This window comes from Podarcis liolepis (genome assembly GCF_965112155.1).
Source record: "Podarcis liolepis genome assembly, chromosome: 2".
In the NCBI taxonomy this organism is placed as follows: domain Eukaryota; kingdom Metazoa; phylum Chordata; class Lepidosauria; order Squamata; family Lacertidae; genus Podarcis; species Podarcis liolepis.
Window position 1 is genome coordinate 14,835,385 of NC_139555.1, and position 12,745 is coordinate 14,848,129.

The following is a 12,745-nucleotide window of genomic DNA, read 5'->3' on the forward strand; positions in this document are numbered from 1 at the left end:
CTGCTGCTCAGCGCTATGGGAATATTTCATGATTAAATAATAACAATAATAAAATAATAAAAAATTATTTATATCCCGCCCTCCCCAGCCAAAGCCGGGCTCAGAGCTGCTAACAACATTAAAATGATACAACATTCTAAAATTATTTCATTATAAAATCAATTCAAATCAGATTAATGGCAACCATTGGGCTAGAGTTCTACGAGGATTACAGAAGGAGGGGGTCAGACTGTGCCTTGGCCAAAGGCCTGGTGGAACAGCTCTGTCTTGCAGGCCCTGTGGAAAGATGTCAAGTCCTGCAGGGCCCTAGTCTCTTGTGATAGGGCGTTCCACCAGATTGGGGCCACGGCTGAAAAAGCCCTGGCTCTGGTTGAGGCCCGCCTAACCTCCCTGTGGCCTGGGATCTCCAAGATGTTTTTATTTGAAGACTGTAAGGTCCTCCGTGGGACATACCAGGAGAGGCGGTCCCGTAGGTATTTTAGATTTCCTTAATAATACTGCATACATAGGAGGAGGTAGGATACATGTCAGATTCAAGCAGGCAGAAAAGAACAATCTGCAGATTTGGGAATGGTCTTTTCTTTTTTCTTCTTCTTAGCATGCTTTATAAAACTTAAGCAACTTTTTTTTTTTTTGCAACTGACTCATGCCAGATTCCTTCCTCGGCAAACTGCCAAGAAAACAAACATTAATCCAAAAGGGCATTCCTGATGATTCTCAAAAGATCATGTAAAAAGGCCCCTCCCTTTTTGACATGCAGATAAAAGGGCTAGGTACTGCTAAAAAAAAAAAGGGAGGCATTGAGTACACATGGTGCCTTAAAACATTCAAAACAATGTTCTCATTGTTTCTTGCAACAAGGCATAATCTTGTGGGTAGAGAGGATGGAGACTGCTACAGTCATCTGGGTGGTAGAGGCACGGTTTGAATTTGCAATTTCCCCGTTCACAGATCAATCCACACATGCTTACCTGGGAACAAAGTCACCCTGTGTTCAGTGGGGCTTGCTCCTTAGCAGGTGAATTTAGGATTGTAGCCTTCACGTTTCTGATGATGCACAGGGCAACCTAGCTACCGTGAACCTCACCTTGTAAGCTGCAGCAGCAGGGTCACTCAACAGCCGGTTGAAGAGGCAGAAGACAGAAAGCTGGAAGAGTAGTGCCTCCATCTTGAGGTCGCAGGCGATGCGGTGCAACATTTTCACCACGCAGTGGTTAGTGTGGGCGCTGTTCTGCTGGTAGTTCTTGAAGAGCAGGACATAGGCCTTGACCACACTGGCACTGGCAAAGCTGCACACCAGGGTGTAATATTAAACACGTTCAGCGTAAAGTAGGGTTACCAGACGTCCCCGGATTTGCAAATCTGTCCCGGGACAAATTCTGTCCCCAGAATGTTCCTAGATTTGCAAATCCATCCCCGGGAAACATGGAAGCGGCAGCCTCAGCAGCCCGGAGCCAGCCTGGTAGCGCAGTTGGCTCTGGCTGACTCCAGGCTGCTGAATGCCGCTGCCGAAGGGAAACCGGGGATGCCCGGCAGTACAGATCTCCTGCCCCCTTCCCCCTTTGTTTTGACAGATTGGGGGAGGCTCGGGAGCCGCAGGCAGGCAGCCATTGCCCAGTTTTATGTTTCACAGGGTGTGAAAGAAGGGCTTTGCACCTTTATACAATATGTATGTGTGCTTAGTCCCAGGGTCTTTTGCCTCACCACCCCTCACTACTGACTCCCTGTTGCTACTCAGCTTTTTTTTTAAAAAAAAGTGTCTCCAGATTCATTGAAAAAAATCTGGTAACCATAGCGTAAAGACCAGGGCGAGATATTTATAGTCAGGGCTGCTTGCACACTGCACCTCCACAGAAGCCCAAAACGTGGTAATGGGCACAGAATTCAGCTTCCTAAAGTTCAGTCTCTCTTTTCGTTAAGTCAAGTTTCTAGCCCTTATGATAGATTGGGGAAGGGTGTTAAAAAATGACATGGACAAGATTGCCAGAGGAAACAGCCTCAAGACATTTGAAACGCCCTGGGCACACAGAAGGATGGGGGGGGGGAAGCTCTTACAAAAAACAACAAACCCTGTTTTACCGCTTCATGTAATCCAGGAAATTGAATTCCTTTTCTGACACGTTTACAGACGCCAACTCTTCCTCAGCGACTTCCTCTTCTTCAGCTGGCTCCTCAGGTTCATCGGTCTCGGGTACCGTTTGTCCTGCGTGCATTTGAAGGGGCATGTCAAATGTAAGGACATTTGAGGATCCACCGTAAGGGAAGGTGGGACTTCCCTTGGGAAGATCCTTAGCAGCCCTCCCTCCTGCCCTCTTGCTGTTCCTTTCTACTTGACTCATGGAGAACAGACACTCACGAGGCAGGCTGGCGAAGAAGATTTGTCTCAGCAGCTCTGTCTCTTCATCTGGGCCAAGGGAGGACGACCCAAAAACATCTCCTTCTGGCCACACCTCCCTTACAGAATAGAAGGAAAGTGGGAGTTATTAGCTGTGTGCAACAGCTAGGGCAGAGTAGGGTTGATACTTCCTGCACTCCAACATCAAGAACTGGGTCAAAACCAAGTCCACATGCCCACACACCCCTTCAGCAACTATAGAATTGTGAACAAGGGTGATAATCCAGCAAACATCACTACAGTGGTACCTCGGGTTACATACGCTTCAGGTTACCTCGTAGCACAGACGACACCTATATCAGACACCTCTTAGCTGACAAAGAGCCCGAAATTAACAGGTCCGTGGCAAAGTACTGTTACATTGCAACAAGAATAAGACGAGCAATGATGTCTACAAAGGAGTCCAAACTGTAAACATCGAAGGAACGATATTAAACAGTAGCGATTCCTGAATTGAATTTTAAAACTTAAAACTCGAAACCTGGTCATAAATATAAGCACCAACTCTGAGAATTGGCCATATTTTTACTGCTACTTCTAGCACAATATTACTCTTAATGTCATATTTTATAAATTGTTTCCTGGTCATTGACCGTATTAAAGATATTTTATACGCTTCAGGTTACATACGCTTCAGGTTACACACTCCGCTAACCCAGAAATAGTGCTTCAGGTTAAGAACTTTGCTTCAGGATAATAACAGAAATTGGGCTCTGGCGGCGCGGCAGCAACAGGAGGCCCCATTAGCTAAAGTGGTGCTTCAGGTTAAGAACAGTTTCAGATTAAGAATGGACCTCTGGGACGAATTAAGTTCTTAACCCGAGGTACCACTGTACAGGAATCTCGGCTAAAGCATCCATGACAGATGGCCATCCGACCATCTGCTTTAAAACCGTCAAGGAGGAGAGTCCATCACCTCTAATGGGAGTCTGTTCCACTGCTGAACAGCTCTTATTGGAATAATTCAAAACATCAAAACTAACAAACTGAAGTCTCTGAAAGTCCTTAAATAAATCACGGTGCCAGACTTTACCCAGTGGAGAGCAAGCTGTGAAGCTTTGTATAATCAGCCAATTAGTTCAACACTCGTAAGTAGAAAGATATAGATAGATATAATGAAAAATACTCTGGAACAGATTATGTAGTGAACAGTGATTACATAATCGCATGAGCACTGTTCCAGAGTATTTTTCATTATATCTACAGTGGTACCTCGGGTTAAGTATTTAATTCGTTCTGGAGGTCTGTTCTTAACCTGAAACTGTTCTTAACCTGAAGCACCACTTTACCTAATGGGGACTCCTGCTGCTGCTGTGCCGCTGGAGCACGATTTCTGTTCTCATCCTGAAGCAAAGTTCTTAACCCGAGGTACTATTTCTGGGTTAGTGGAGTCTGTAACCTGAAGTGTATGTAACCCGAGGTACCACTGTATTTGCAAGGGGTTGGACTAGATGGCCCTTGGGCCTCTTCCAAATCTATTATTGTAGCTCCTCTGATTCATCAATAGTCCACAGACTATTAAGGACACAGATACATTCCTTGAAGCCACTTCCTTACCTTGCTGACCGCAAGAGGGACAGAGCTTCAGGTGCCTGGCCAGCCAGTAGACTGTCCTGGATCCGTACCATGGCCTCAGCTCGCTGCTCCTCCAGTGGAATTTCCGATGCAGCATCAAAAGGGACAACGTCCTCCGGGAGAGGCTCAGGACCCTGACAGCAAGAAAGAGATGCAGCAAAACAACCTTTGTGTAAAAAAACACAGGAGCTTTTCTTTGGGGAATTATAGGGACAGAACTACCTAAATCCGATTAAAATAATTTAACAGATTGCATGTTAAACTGTACAAGTATAAAGATAAAAATATATAGCAAGAAATTGAAATATACAAAACGCTTGCATCACGTTCTTGTAGCACAGGGGTCAGCAAACTTTCTCAGCTGTGGGCCGGTCCACCGTCCCTCAGACCATGTGGTGGGCCGGACTATACAGTGGTGCCCCGCAAGACGAATGCCTCGCAAGACGGAAAACTCGCTAGACGAAAGAGTTTTCCGTTTTGGAGGTGCTTCACAAAACGAATTTCCTATGGGCTTGCTTCGCAAGATGACAATGCCTTGCGAGTACCTGCGGTATTTTTCCCTCCCCCCCCTTTCTAAGCCGCTAATCAGCTGATCCGATCAGCAGATAAGCCGCTAAAAGCCGCTAATAGCACTAATCCGTCAATGGGCTTGCTTCGCAAGACGAAAAAACCGCTAGACGAAGAGAATCACAGAACGGATTCTTTTCATCTTGCGAGGCACCACTGTATTTTGAAAAAATAAAATAAAAAATGAACGAATTCCTATGAACCACGAATAACCCAGAGATGCACTTTAAATAAAAGCACACATTCTACTCATGTAAAAACAACAGGCAGGCCCCACAGAGATGCATTTTAAATAAAAGGACACTTTCTACCCATGTGAAAGCACGCTGATTCCTGGACCATGCGTGGGCTGGATTGAGAAGGCGATTGGGCTGCATCTGGCCCCCGGGCCTTAGTTTGCCTACCCCTGACATAAATTGTACAGAAATTTATATATGTACATAACTACAGCATCAAGAATGTTATTTGCCCCAAAATGGAAAGAAGTCTTAACGAAAGAAGAATGGATACAAAAACTTATGGAATAGGCAGAAATGGCGAAACTAACCGGAAGGATAAGAAATCTAGATAACAAACTTTTTATAAAAGAATGAAAATGGTTTATTCAATATTTACAGACAAACTGCAAACAAATAAAAACAATGGCAGTATTACTGTAGTAACCTAAAGTTTCGTAAGAGTGTATTAAATGAGCAAAATAAATGAATTTGGATATGCAGAATATATTAAAGAATAAATTCAAGGAACTGCAGAAAGAGGGGGAAGGAAGTCAAGCTTTGAAATGTTAAAATGATTGTAAAATTAATGAAATGTATAAACCTGAAAAGTTTAGGTTTATAAATAAATTTTTTAAAAAAGAAAAAGAAAGAAAGATGCCAGATGTATTCCCAACAAGGGCAAGATTAATAAAGTAAGTAAACTTTCAAAGAGGAAGGATTGAATGGAGATTCACACTAAGGTTTTTCTGCCACACGCACTGGAGAGTTCTGTTCGACCAGGGCGGAATTCTTTTGCCCGTCAAATGATAGGAACATTTTTCATTTTAATGCGTTTCCAGATTGCAAGCCTGCCTGCATTTCCAAACACATGCTTTTTATCAATTCTTCTGAAAGGAGGCTGTCACGCCATCTCAAAATAGGGCTAGAGGACTTACAAAACCAGCTCAACATTTGGAAAGTTAGCAGCCCTACCCCCTACTGGCTTCCAGAAGGAACTGCATGAATGATGGCTGAGAAAATTCAGTGCACTATTGCACTACTATCATCTGTTTTCACACCTCTCGAGAAGAATTTAGCAAGATGCAAAAGGGAAACTGAAAAACAAGTGTTACCAAACCACTGTTGGCAGCTGAACATTCACAGACCAATAGCCAGACTTCACACAACTAGAAAATATGATCACTACACTAGGCAGTACTATCAGAGCCAGAGTGGTGTAAGGTGAGCTTGGGCCAGTCACCCCCTCTCTCCTACCTCATAGGGTTGTTGGTAGAATAAAAAGGGGGGGGACCATGCATGCCACCTTGAGCTTCTTGCAGTAAAAGCTGGATACAAATGTAATATGTAATAAATAGAATTTTCCAACTGGAACACAGACAATTTACTTCCTTTTGCAAAATATTAGGGACGTGGGTGGTTCTGTGGGTTAAACCACAGAGCCTAGGACTTGCCGATCAGAAGGTCGGCGGTTCGAATCCCCATGATGGGGTGAGCTCCCGTTGCTGAATCCCTGCTCCTGCCAACCTAGCAGTTTGAAAGCACGTCAAAGTGCAAGTAGATAAATAGGTACCACTCCAGAGGGAAGGTAAACAGCGTTTCCGTGCGCTGCTCTGGTTCACCAGAAGCGGCTTAGTTGTGCTGGCCACATGACCTAGAAGCTATACGCTGGCTCCCTCGGCCTATAGAGCGAGATGAGCGCCGCAACCCCAGAGTCGGCCATGACTGGACCTAATGGTCAGGGGTCCCTTTACCTTACTATAAAATTGCTCAAGAGGTGGGTGAGGGGTTTTACCCCTTTTGCCTTATTTACATTTTTCCATGCACTTGGAAGACTTAGAAAACAACAACCCCAGAATATCTGAGTCTGATTTTTTTTCCCTGTACCCGTATCTGTATGCAAAGCTCTGCATGACTTTTGAGGAGTGGTTGCAACTCAGTGGTAGAGCTTTGTGTGTAGAAGCGCCCCAGATTCAAGCCCTGGCGTCTCCAGATGGGGACTGCAAAGGTCCCTTTCTGAAACCCTAGACAGGCACTGCACAAGAGAGACTGCTAGGTGGGCCAATGGTCTAAGTTGACAGCAAAAGGCAGTTCCCTTTTGTGTGTTCCTATGACTTCAGACTCCTGCCAACCTAGCAGTTCAAAAGCACGTCAAAGTGCAAGTAGATAAATAGGTACCACTCCGGCGGGAAGGTAAACAGCGTTTCCGTGTGCTGCTCTGGTTCGCCAGAAGCGGCTTAGTCATGCTGGCCACATGCCCCGGAAGCTGTACGCCGGCTCCCTCGGCCAATAAAGCGAGATGAGCGCCACAACCCCAGAGTCGGCCACGCCTGGACCTAATGGTCAGGGGTCCCTTTACCTTTATGACTTCAGAACCTTGTGCATTTTAGAACTGGATCAAACAAGAGAGCTGCAAAAGCGCCGCTCTCCGTTTCCAGACAGCTAGAAAACAAAATACAGGAGCCCCCAAGCTGTCAAGACTGGTTATTTCCCATTATCCTACCTTGATGCATTTATCAATTTGCTCAGCCAACCTCGTCCACATCTTCTCCAGCTCCTCAGGCGCTCGGGGCTGCACAGCCGAGCTAGCAGGCTTCTTCTTCCTCTTGATTTTCTTGCTCTGCAGCAAACAAACCAACAGCTTCCTGGTTTCTGAGCCAGCTTTTGAGGAAAAGGGGCTGTTGACGGACGTGTAGCAATCCTAGAGCCCTTCGTCCACAAGCACAACCCAGGGAAAGTGATTACAGTGGTACCCTCAGGTTACATATGCTTCAGGTTACAGACTCCGCTAACCCAGAAATAGTGCTTCAGGATGAGAACAGAAATCGTGCTCCGACGGCACGGCAGCAGCAGGAGGCCCCATTAGCTAAAGTGGTGCTTCAGGTTAAGAACAGTTTCAGGTTAAGTACGGACCTCCAGAACGAATTAAGTACTTAACCTGAGGTACCCACTGTAAATCAATCTCTCGCCTTACTAGAAAAATTAACTAATAAACTGAAACTGACACGGAGACAAATAGAAGATGACGCCTTCATCCTGGTATGGCTCCCCTTTATCACATACACAGCCTTTGTAAATCAAGAAAATCTTTAATACATTATAAAAAAATCAATCCTCTCGGGCCCAGAAAGTGTGCGCAGTGCTTCACAGACGCCAACGATCAGCTTGGTTTTGCAGGTACTGCCAATCAGCTGTTTGTTGGTGTCTGCAAAGCCCCACCCTTACCTATCCCCACACCTGACACCCTATATGACATATAGGGAAGGGCAGGTCTGTGTGGCTTGGCTGAAATGGAGAGGCCTAGTGCGGCCTACTTGGGACCCGCCAGCTTCCCCGCACGGAAAGGACTTTGTCCCCAGACACCAATATACCTGGACCACTAGGCTGCTCCTCCCTTTGCAAAATCTCTCCAGCATCTTCACGAAAAGGTGAGTGGTCTCCACCAGATCTTTCAGGAATGACCTGGGCTGCTTTGTGGCATCAAACTTACGGAAGAGGGTGAGGAACAGCTCGCGGTACTCCATCAAGTAGAAAATGTTGTCTGGGAGAAAGAAGTGGTCATGTTGTTAGTGTTATCCGTGCACACAAGCCAGTGTTTCCTGCTCTACAAGAAAAAAAAATGGTGGAAGGAATAGGATCCTAAGCACTTCATGCTAAATCCACTTGGGGGCCGGGCAACCTGTGTACAGCTCACGACCAGGTTCCTTGAGGTTGCCTTATAGACCCAGTAGGGTCTGTTGAATGGTCTCTTTAAATTTGAAGGTTCATTATTGTTCCACAAGATGTGTATGTCTTTAAGGGCCAGAGCAAATACAGTGGTGCCTCGCAAGACGAAAAGAATCCGTTCTGTGATTCTCTTCGTCTAGCGGTTTTTTCGTCTTGCGAAGCAAGCCCATTGACGGATTAGCGGATTAGCGCTATTAGCGGCTTTTAGCGGCTTATCGGATCAGCTGATAAGCGGCTTAGCGGCTTAGAAAAAGGGGGGGGGAAAAACCCGCAGGAACTCGCAAGACATTTTCATCTTGCGAAGCAAGCCCATAGATTCGTTTTGCGAAGCACCTCCAAAACGGAAAACTCTTTTGTCTAGCGAGTTTTCCGTCTTGCGAGGCATTCGTCTTGTGGGGCACCACTGTAATGTGACCTAGTTTTACAGCTGTGAATCAGTATAGCAGGTGCTGTTAAGTTGTGTTAATTAAGCTGTGTCAGCAATTGGGTATAGTATATAAAGAGCAACACCTAGCTCTCTCAGTACCCTGGTGGTTGGGTCGTGCTTATTGATATGTTTAGTGTAAAAGGAGTTTTTGTTATTAAAACCTAGCTAAAGTTATTTTGTGTTCCTTGTAATGTGTGGTCTCCCCAGCATGCTTTCTGCAGCGCAACTTATCTGCAAATAGCCAACAGGGTCACTGTGTCCTGCAGGAGTTTTCCCTTCCAAGTCCAAAAAATATCAAAAGCCCTCTCCACAGTAACTCGGAGCTGGGATTCAGAGCAGATGCCCCCGTTCTGTGGAACAATATCCCTGACCAGTGCCTACTATCGGTACTTCCGTGAAACAGAAGACATTTTTGTTTTGACAAGCTTATCCAGCTGTATGGAAAAGTCTCTGTTATAGGCGCTTGTCTTTTCTATTGTCTTTCCAACAAGATCTTCAGTGGCTTAGCTGTTTCTTAGAGATAATATTTCTAAAAAGACATGTATAAATGGCAATTCATAAACTGAAAACAAGAGCAAGCGGACAACCATTTCTTTCTTCTCCATTGTCACCTATGTGCTCTTGAGGCTACCGAAGACAGCACACCCACCCAACACATAAAGCTCTCAAGTCATAGAATCATAGAGTTGGAAGAGACCACAAGGGCCATCGAGTCCAACCCCCTGCCAAGCAGGAAACACCATCAGAGCACTCCTGACATATGGTTGTCAAGCCTCTGCTTAAAGACCTCCAAAGTAGGAGACGCCACCACACTCCTTGGCAGCAAATTCCACTGTCAAACAGCTCTTACTGTCAGGAAGTTCTTCCTAATGTTTAGGTGGAATCTTCTTTCTTGTAGTTTGGATCCATTGCTCCGTGTCCGCTTCTCTGGAGCAGCAGAAAACAACCTTTCTCCCTCCTCTATGTGACATCCTTTTATATATTTGAACATGGCTATCATATCACCCCTTAACCTCCTCTTCTCCAGGCTAAACATGCCCAGCTCCCTTAGCCGTTCCTCCTAAGGCATCGTTTCCAGGCCTTTGACCATTTTGGTTGCCCTCCTCTGGACACGTTCCAGTTTGTCAGTGTCCTTCTTGAACTGTGGTGCCCAGAACTGGACACAGTACTCCAGGTGAGGTCTGACCAGAGCAGAATACAGTGGCACTATTACTTCCCTTGATCTAGATGCTATACTCCTATTGATGCAGCCCAGAATTGCAGTGGCTTTTTTAGCTGCCGCGTCACACTGTTGGCTCATGTCAAGTTTGTGGTCAACCAAGACTACATTGGTCATTGCCTCTCAATCTGAACTGGGTCTTAAGCACAGACAGAATATTGTTCTAAGACAGTGGTTTTCAACCAGTGTGCTGTGGCACCCTGGAGTGCCTTGAATGATGGTCAGGGGTGCCGCGGGCAACACTGGCCTCCATCCCTCTTCCCTTCCTTCCCTCCTCTGATGCCCTCTCGCATCTCTGTCTGCCAAAGGCTTGCACAGCTGTTTGTTGCAACACCCCTGGCTTCAAGTTCCACAGGCGAATAGTGCCTCTGGGGCTGGCCAGGGGGTGCTTCCCAGGTTCCCGTGGGGCAGTGTGAGGAGGCACCTCTTTTGGGGGCAGGGAGGACAGCTCAGAGACCAGGAGCGGCAGCCCAGAGGACTCCCAAGGAGAGAGGAGAAGAAGAGGAGGCCAATGGAGCACTCCCCAAGGGGAAGGTATTTCAAAAAGGGGCTGCCGGCTCTGCAAGCAAGGGGTGACACAACTGGGCTCCTTGGCCCCACAGGGGTGCCGCAGAAAGAATGTAGTTGCTCAAGGGAGCCATGGACTCCAAAAGGTTGAAAACCTCTGTCCTAAGAGGTTGTGTTTTCTACAACTAAAAATCCTCACTCTTTATGATGTGGCTGCTGTTGCGCAAAGCTTCTTCTTGAGAACGGTCCATTTCGTGCACCGTCGTTAGCAGTTCCTGGTAGGCTTTGAGAGCCAGATGCATCCTGGAGAGACAGGGGAAGACAGGATGAGAGGGCAAGTGACAAAAGCACTCAGTCGCACAGCCAAAACAAGAGGGGGGGAACCCAGCAGGCCATTCCACAGGGTGACTAACCCCCCCTTACCTTCTAGACCAAGAAGTAGCCTCCTTCTTATCCATAAGTAACATCTCATAATATCTGGTCAGGCTCTGCTCAATGAAGTAGAAAGTCCGAACGCTAACCGTTTCAGAAACCAGCTGAGGTTGGAAAGATGAAGCCCGGTTGAAGGCCATGAAAAAAGCCATGGCCCATAAGTAGTAGGTCTCATCGTGCTGCTGGGCCTTTTCCCTGATCAGGTGATCCTGCAGGACGGGGGAGAAGAGAGATGAGGAACGTCAAGAGGAAGCAGCTGATCCTGTTACTGCTCCTTTTTGTTTGGGTTCCTATTATGTGCACAGTGGACTGCAAGAAATTTCAGATGCAGAGCACAGTGGTGGTAACTTCTATATACTCTGGTACCTCAGATTACATACGCTTCAGGTTACATACACTTCAGGTTACAGACTCCACTAACCCAGAAATAGTGCTTCAGGTTAAGAACTTTGCTTCAGGGTGAGAACAGAACTCGGGCTCTGGCGGCGCGACAGCAGCAGAAGGCCCCATTAGCTAAAGTGGTGCTTCAGGTTAAGAACAGTTTCAGGTTAAGTATGGACCTCCGGAACGAATTAAGTACAGTGGTACCTCAGGTTAAGTACTTAATTCGTTCCAGAGGTCTGCACTTAACCTGAAACTGTTCTTAACCTGAAGCACCACTTTAGCTAATGGGGCCTCCCGCTGCCGCCGCACTGCCGGAGACCGATTTCTGTTCTCATCCTGAAGCAAAGTTCTTAACCTGAAGCACTATTTCTGGGATAGCGGAGTCTGTAACCTGAAGCGTATGTAACCTGAGGTACCACTGTAAAATATGAACATTTGCACCTTTCTACCTTTCTTTATTTGCACAATAAGAAAGGACTGGAGGGAGGTCTTTATGAGACCTATTCATCTCCATGTGCTTCCAGGGCATTTGTCACCCATCACACCAACCAGCACCGGTCTTTCTTTACAATATTTATACTGGGTTGTATCCAGCAAAGTCATTAACCGGCAATCCATTCTGGGAGTTCCTCCAACTCTCCGATGCAGATTTTTTTTTCGAGGTTGGGGGGGGGAGTCTGTTGCACAAGTGGAAACTGTTTTGTTTGTGCAACGACGTCACTGGATTAAACTCTTACTGCCCAATGACAAAAGTTAAAATTAAATCCTTAAAATACAAAGTTCTGATCTGGAACAGAAATAAGGATGACGTCTTGCCAGATCCGGCTGAGTTGGCACTTTTATGTTAAGGAACCGATATCCCCAAGGAAGACAATGCTGAAGCTCTGCCCAAGACCACCAACATCCCTCCCCTCCCTGTTCCCTTTTCCAGGACACTCCATTTGCCACCCTAAACTAGCTTGGCAGGATACAGACACCACTCTCACCTTGACCAGACACATCAGGCGATTGTAGCAGTTCTCCAAAAACTCCACGCAGAACTCCTTGAGGAAAAGCCTTACGTTGAGGGCTGAGCGGCGAGAGACGCCCTCGCCATCGCGGGCAAGCTGGCGCCTCTTTGGCACCCGCCGTACCTCCTTGGCCAGATCGTGGCTGTAGTTCTTCACCTGCCCAGGAACAGGAGAGAGCAGAGAAGATACGAAGGTCGGGATGGCTGCAGCGGTGACCCAGAAACTACAATTAATCCAGAATGTGGCAGCTAGACTGGTGACTGGGAGCGGCCGCCGAGACCATATAAC

At 46.5% G+C, this 12,745-nt stretch overlaps 1 protein-coding gene across 3 annotated transcripts in view; it reads right to left on the reverse strand.

Moving 5' to 3' along the window:
* TIMELESS (timeless circadian regulator) overlaps positions 1 to 12,745 on the reverse strand; it is a 62,947-nt gene that overhangs the window by 22,774 nt on the left and 27,428 nt on the right. For all 3 annotated transcript variants that reach the window (XR_014522590.1, XM_083489854.1, XM_083489855.1), the window contains exons 10-18: positions 12,434 to 12,613; positions 11,055 to 11,272; positions 10,831 to 10,934; positions 8,124 to 8,293; positions 7,256 to 7,372; positions 3,953 to 4,104; positions 2,357 to 2,454; positions 2,080 to 2,203; positions 1,088 to 1,289 (exon numbers count right to left, since the gene is read on the reverse strand). Coding sequence is in view for 2 of the 3 variants with exons in the window: in XM_083489854.1 (XP_083345980.1) it covers positions 1,088 to 1,289; positions 2,080 to 2,203; positions 2,357 to 2,454; positions 3,953 to 4,104; positions 7,256 to 7,372; positions 8,124 to 8,293; positions 10,831 to 10,934; positions 11,055 to 11,272; positions 12,434 to 12,613 (1,365 nt within the window). In the remaining variant the exon portion in view is untranslated. The remainder of the gene's footprint in view (positions 1 to 1,087; positions 1,290 to 2,079; positions 2,204 to 2,356; positions 2,455 to 3,952; positions 4,105 to 7,255; positions 7,373 to 8,123; positions 8,294 to 10,830; positions 10,935 to 11,054; positions 11,273 to 12,433; positions 12,614 to 12,745) is intronic.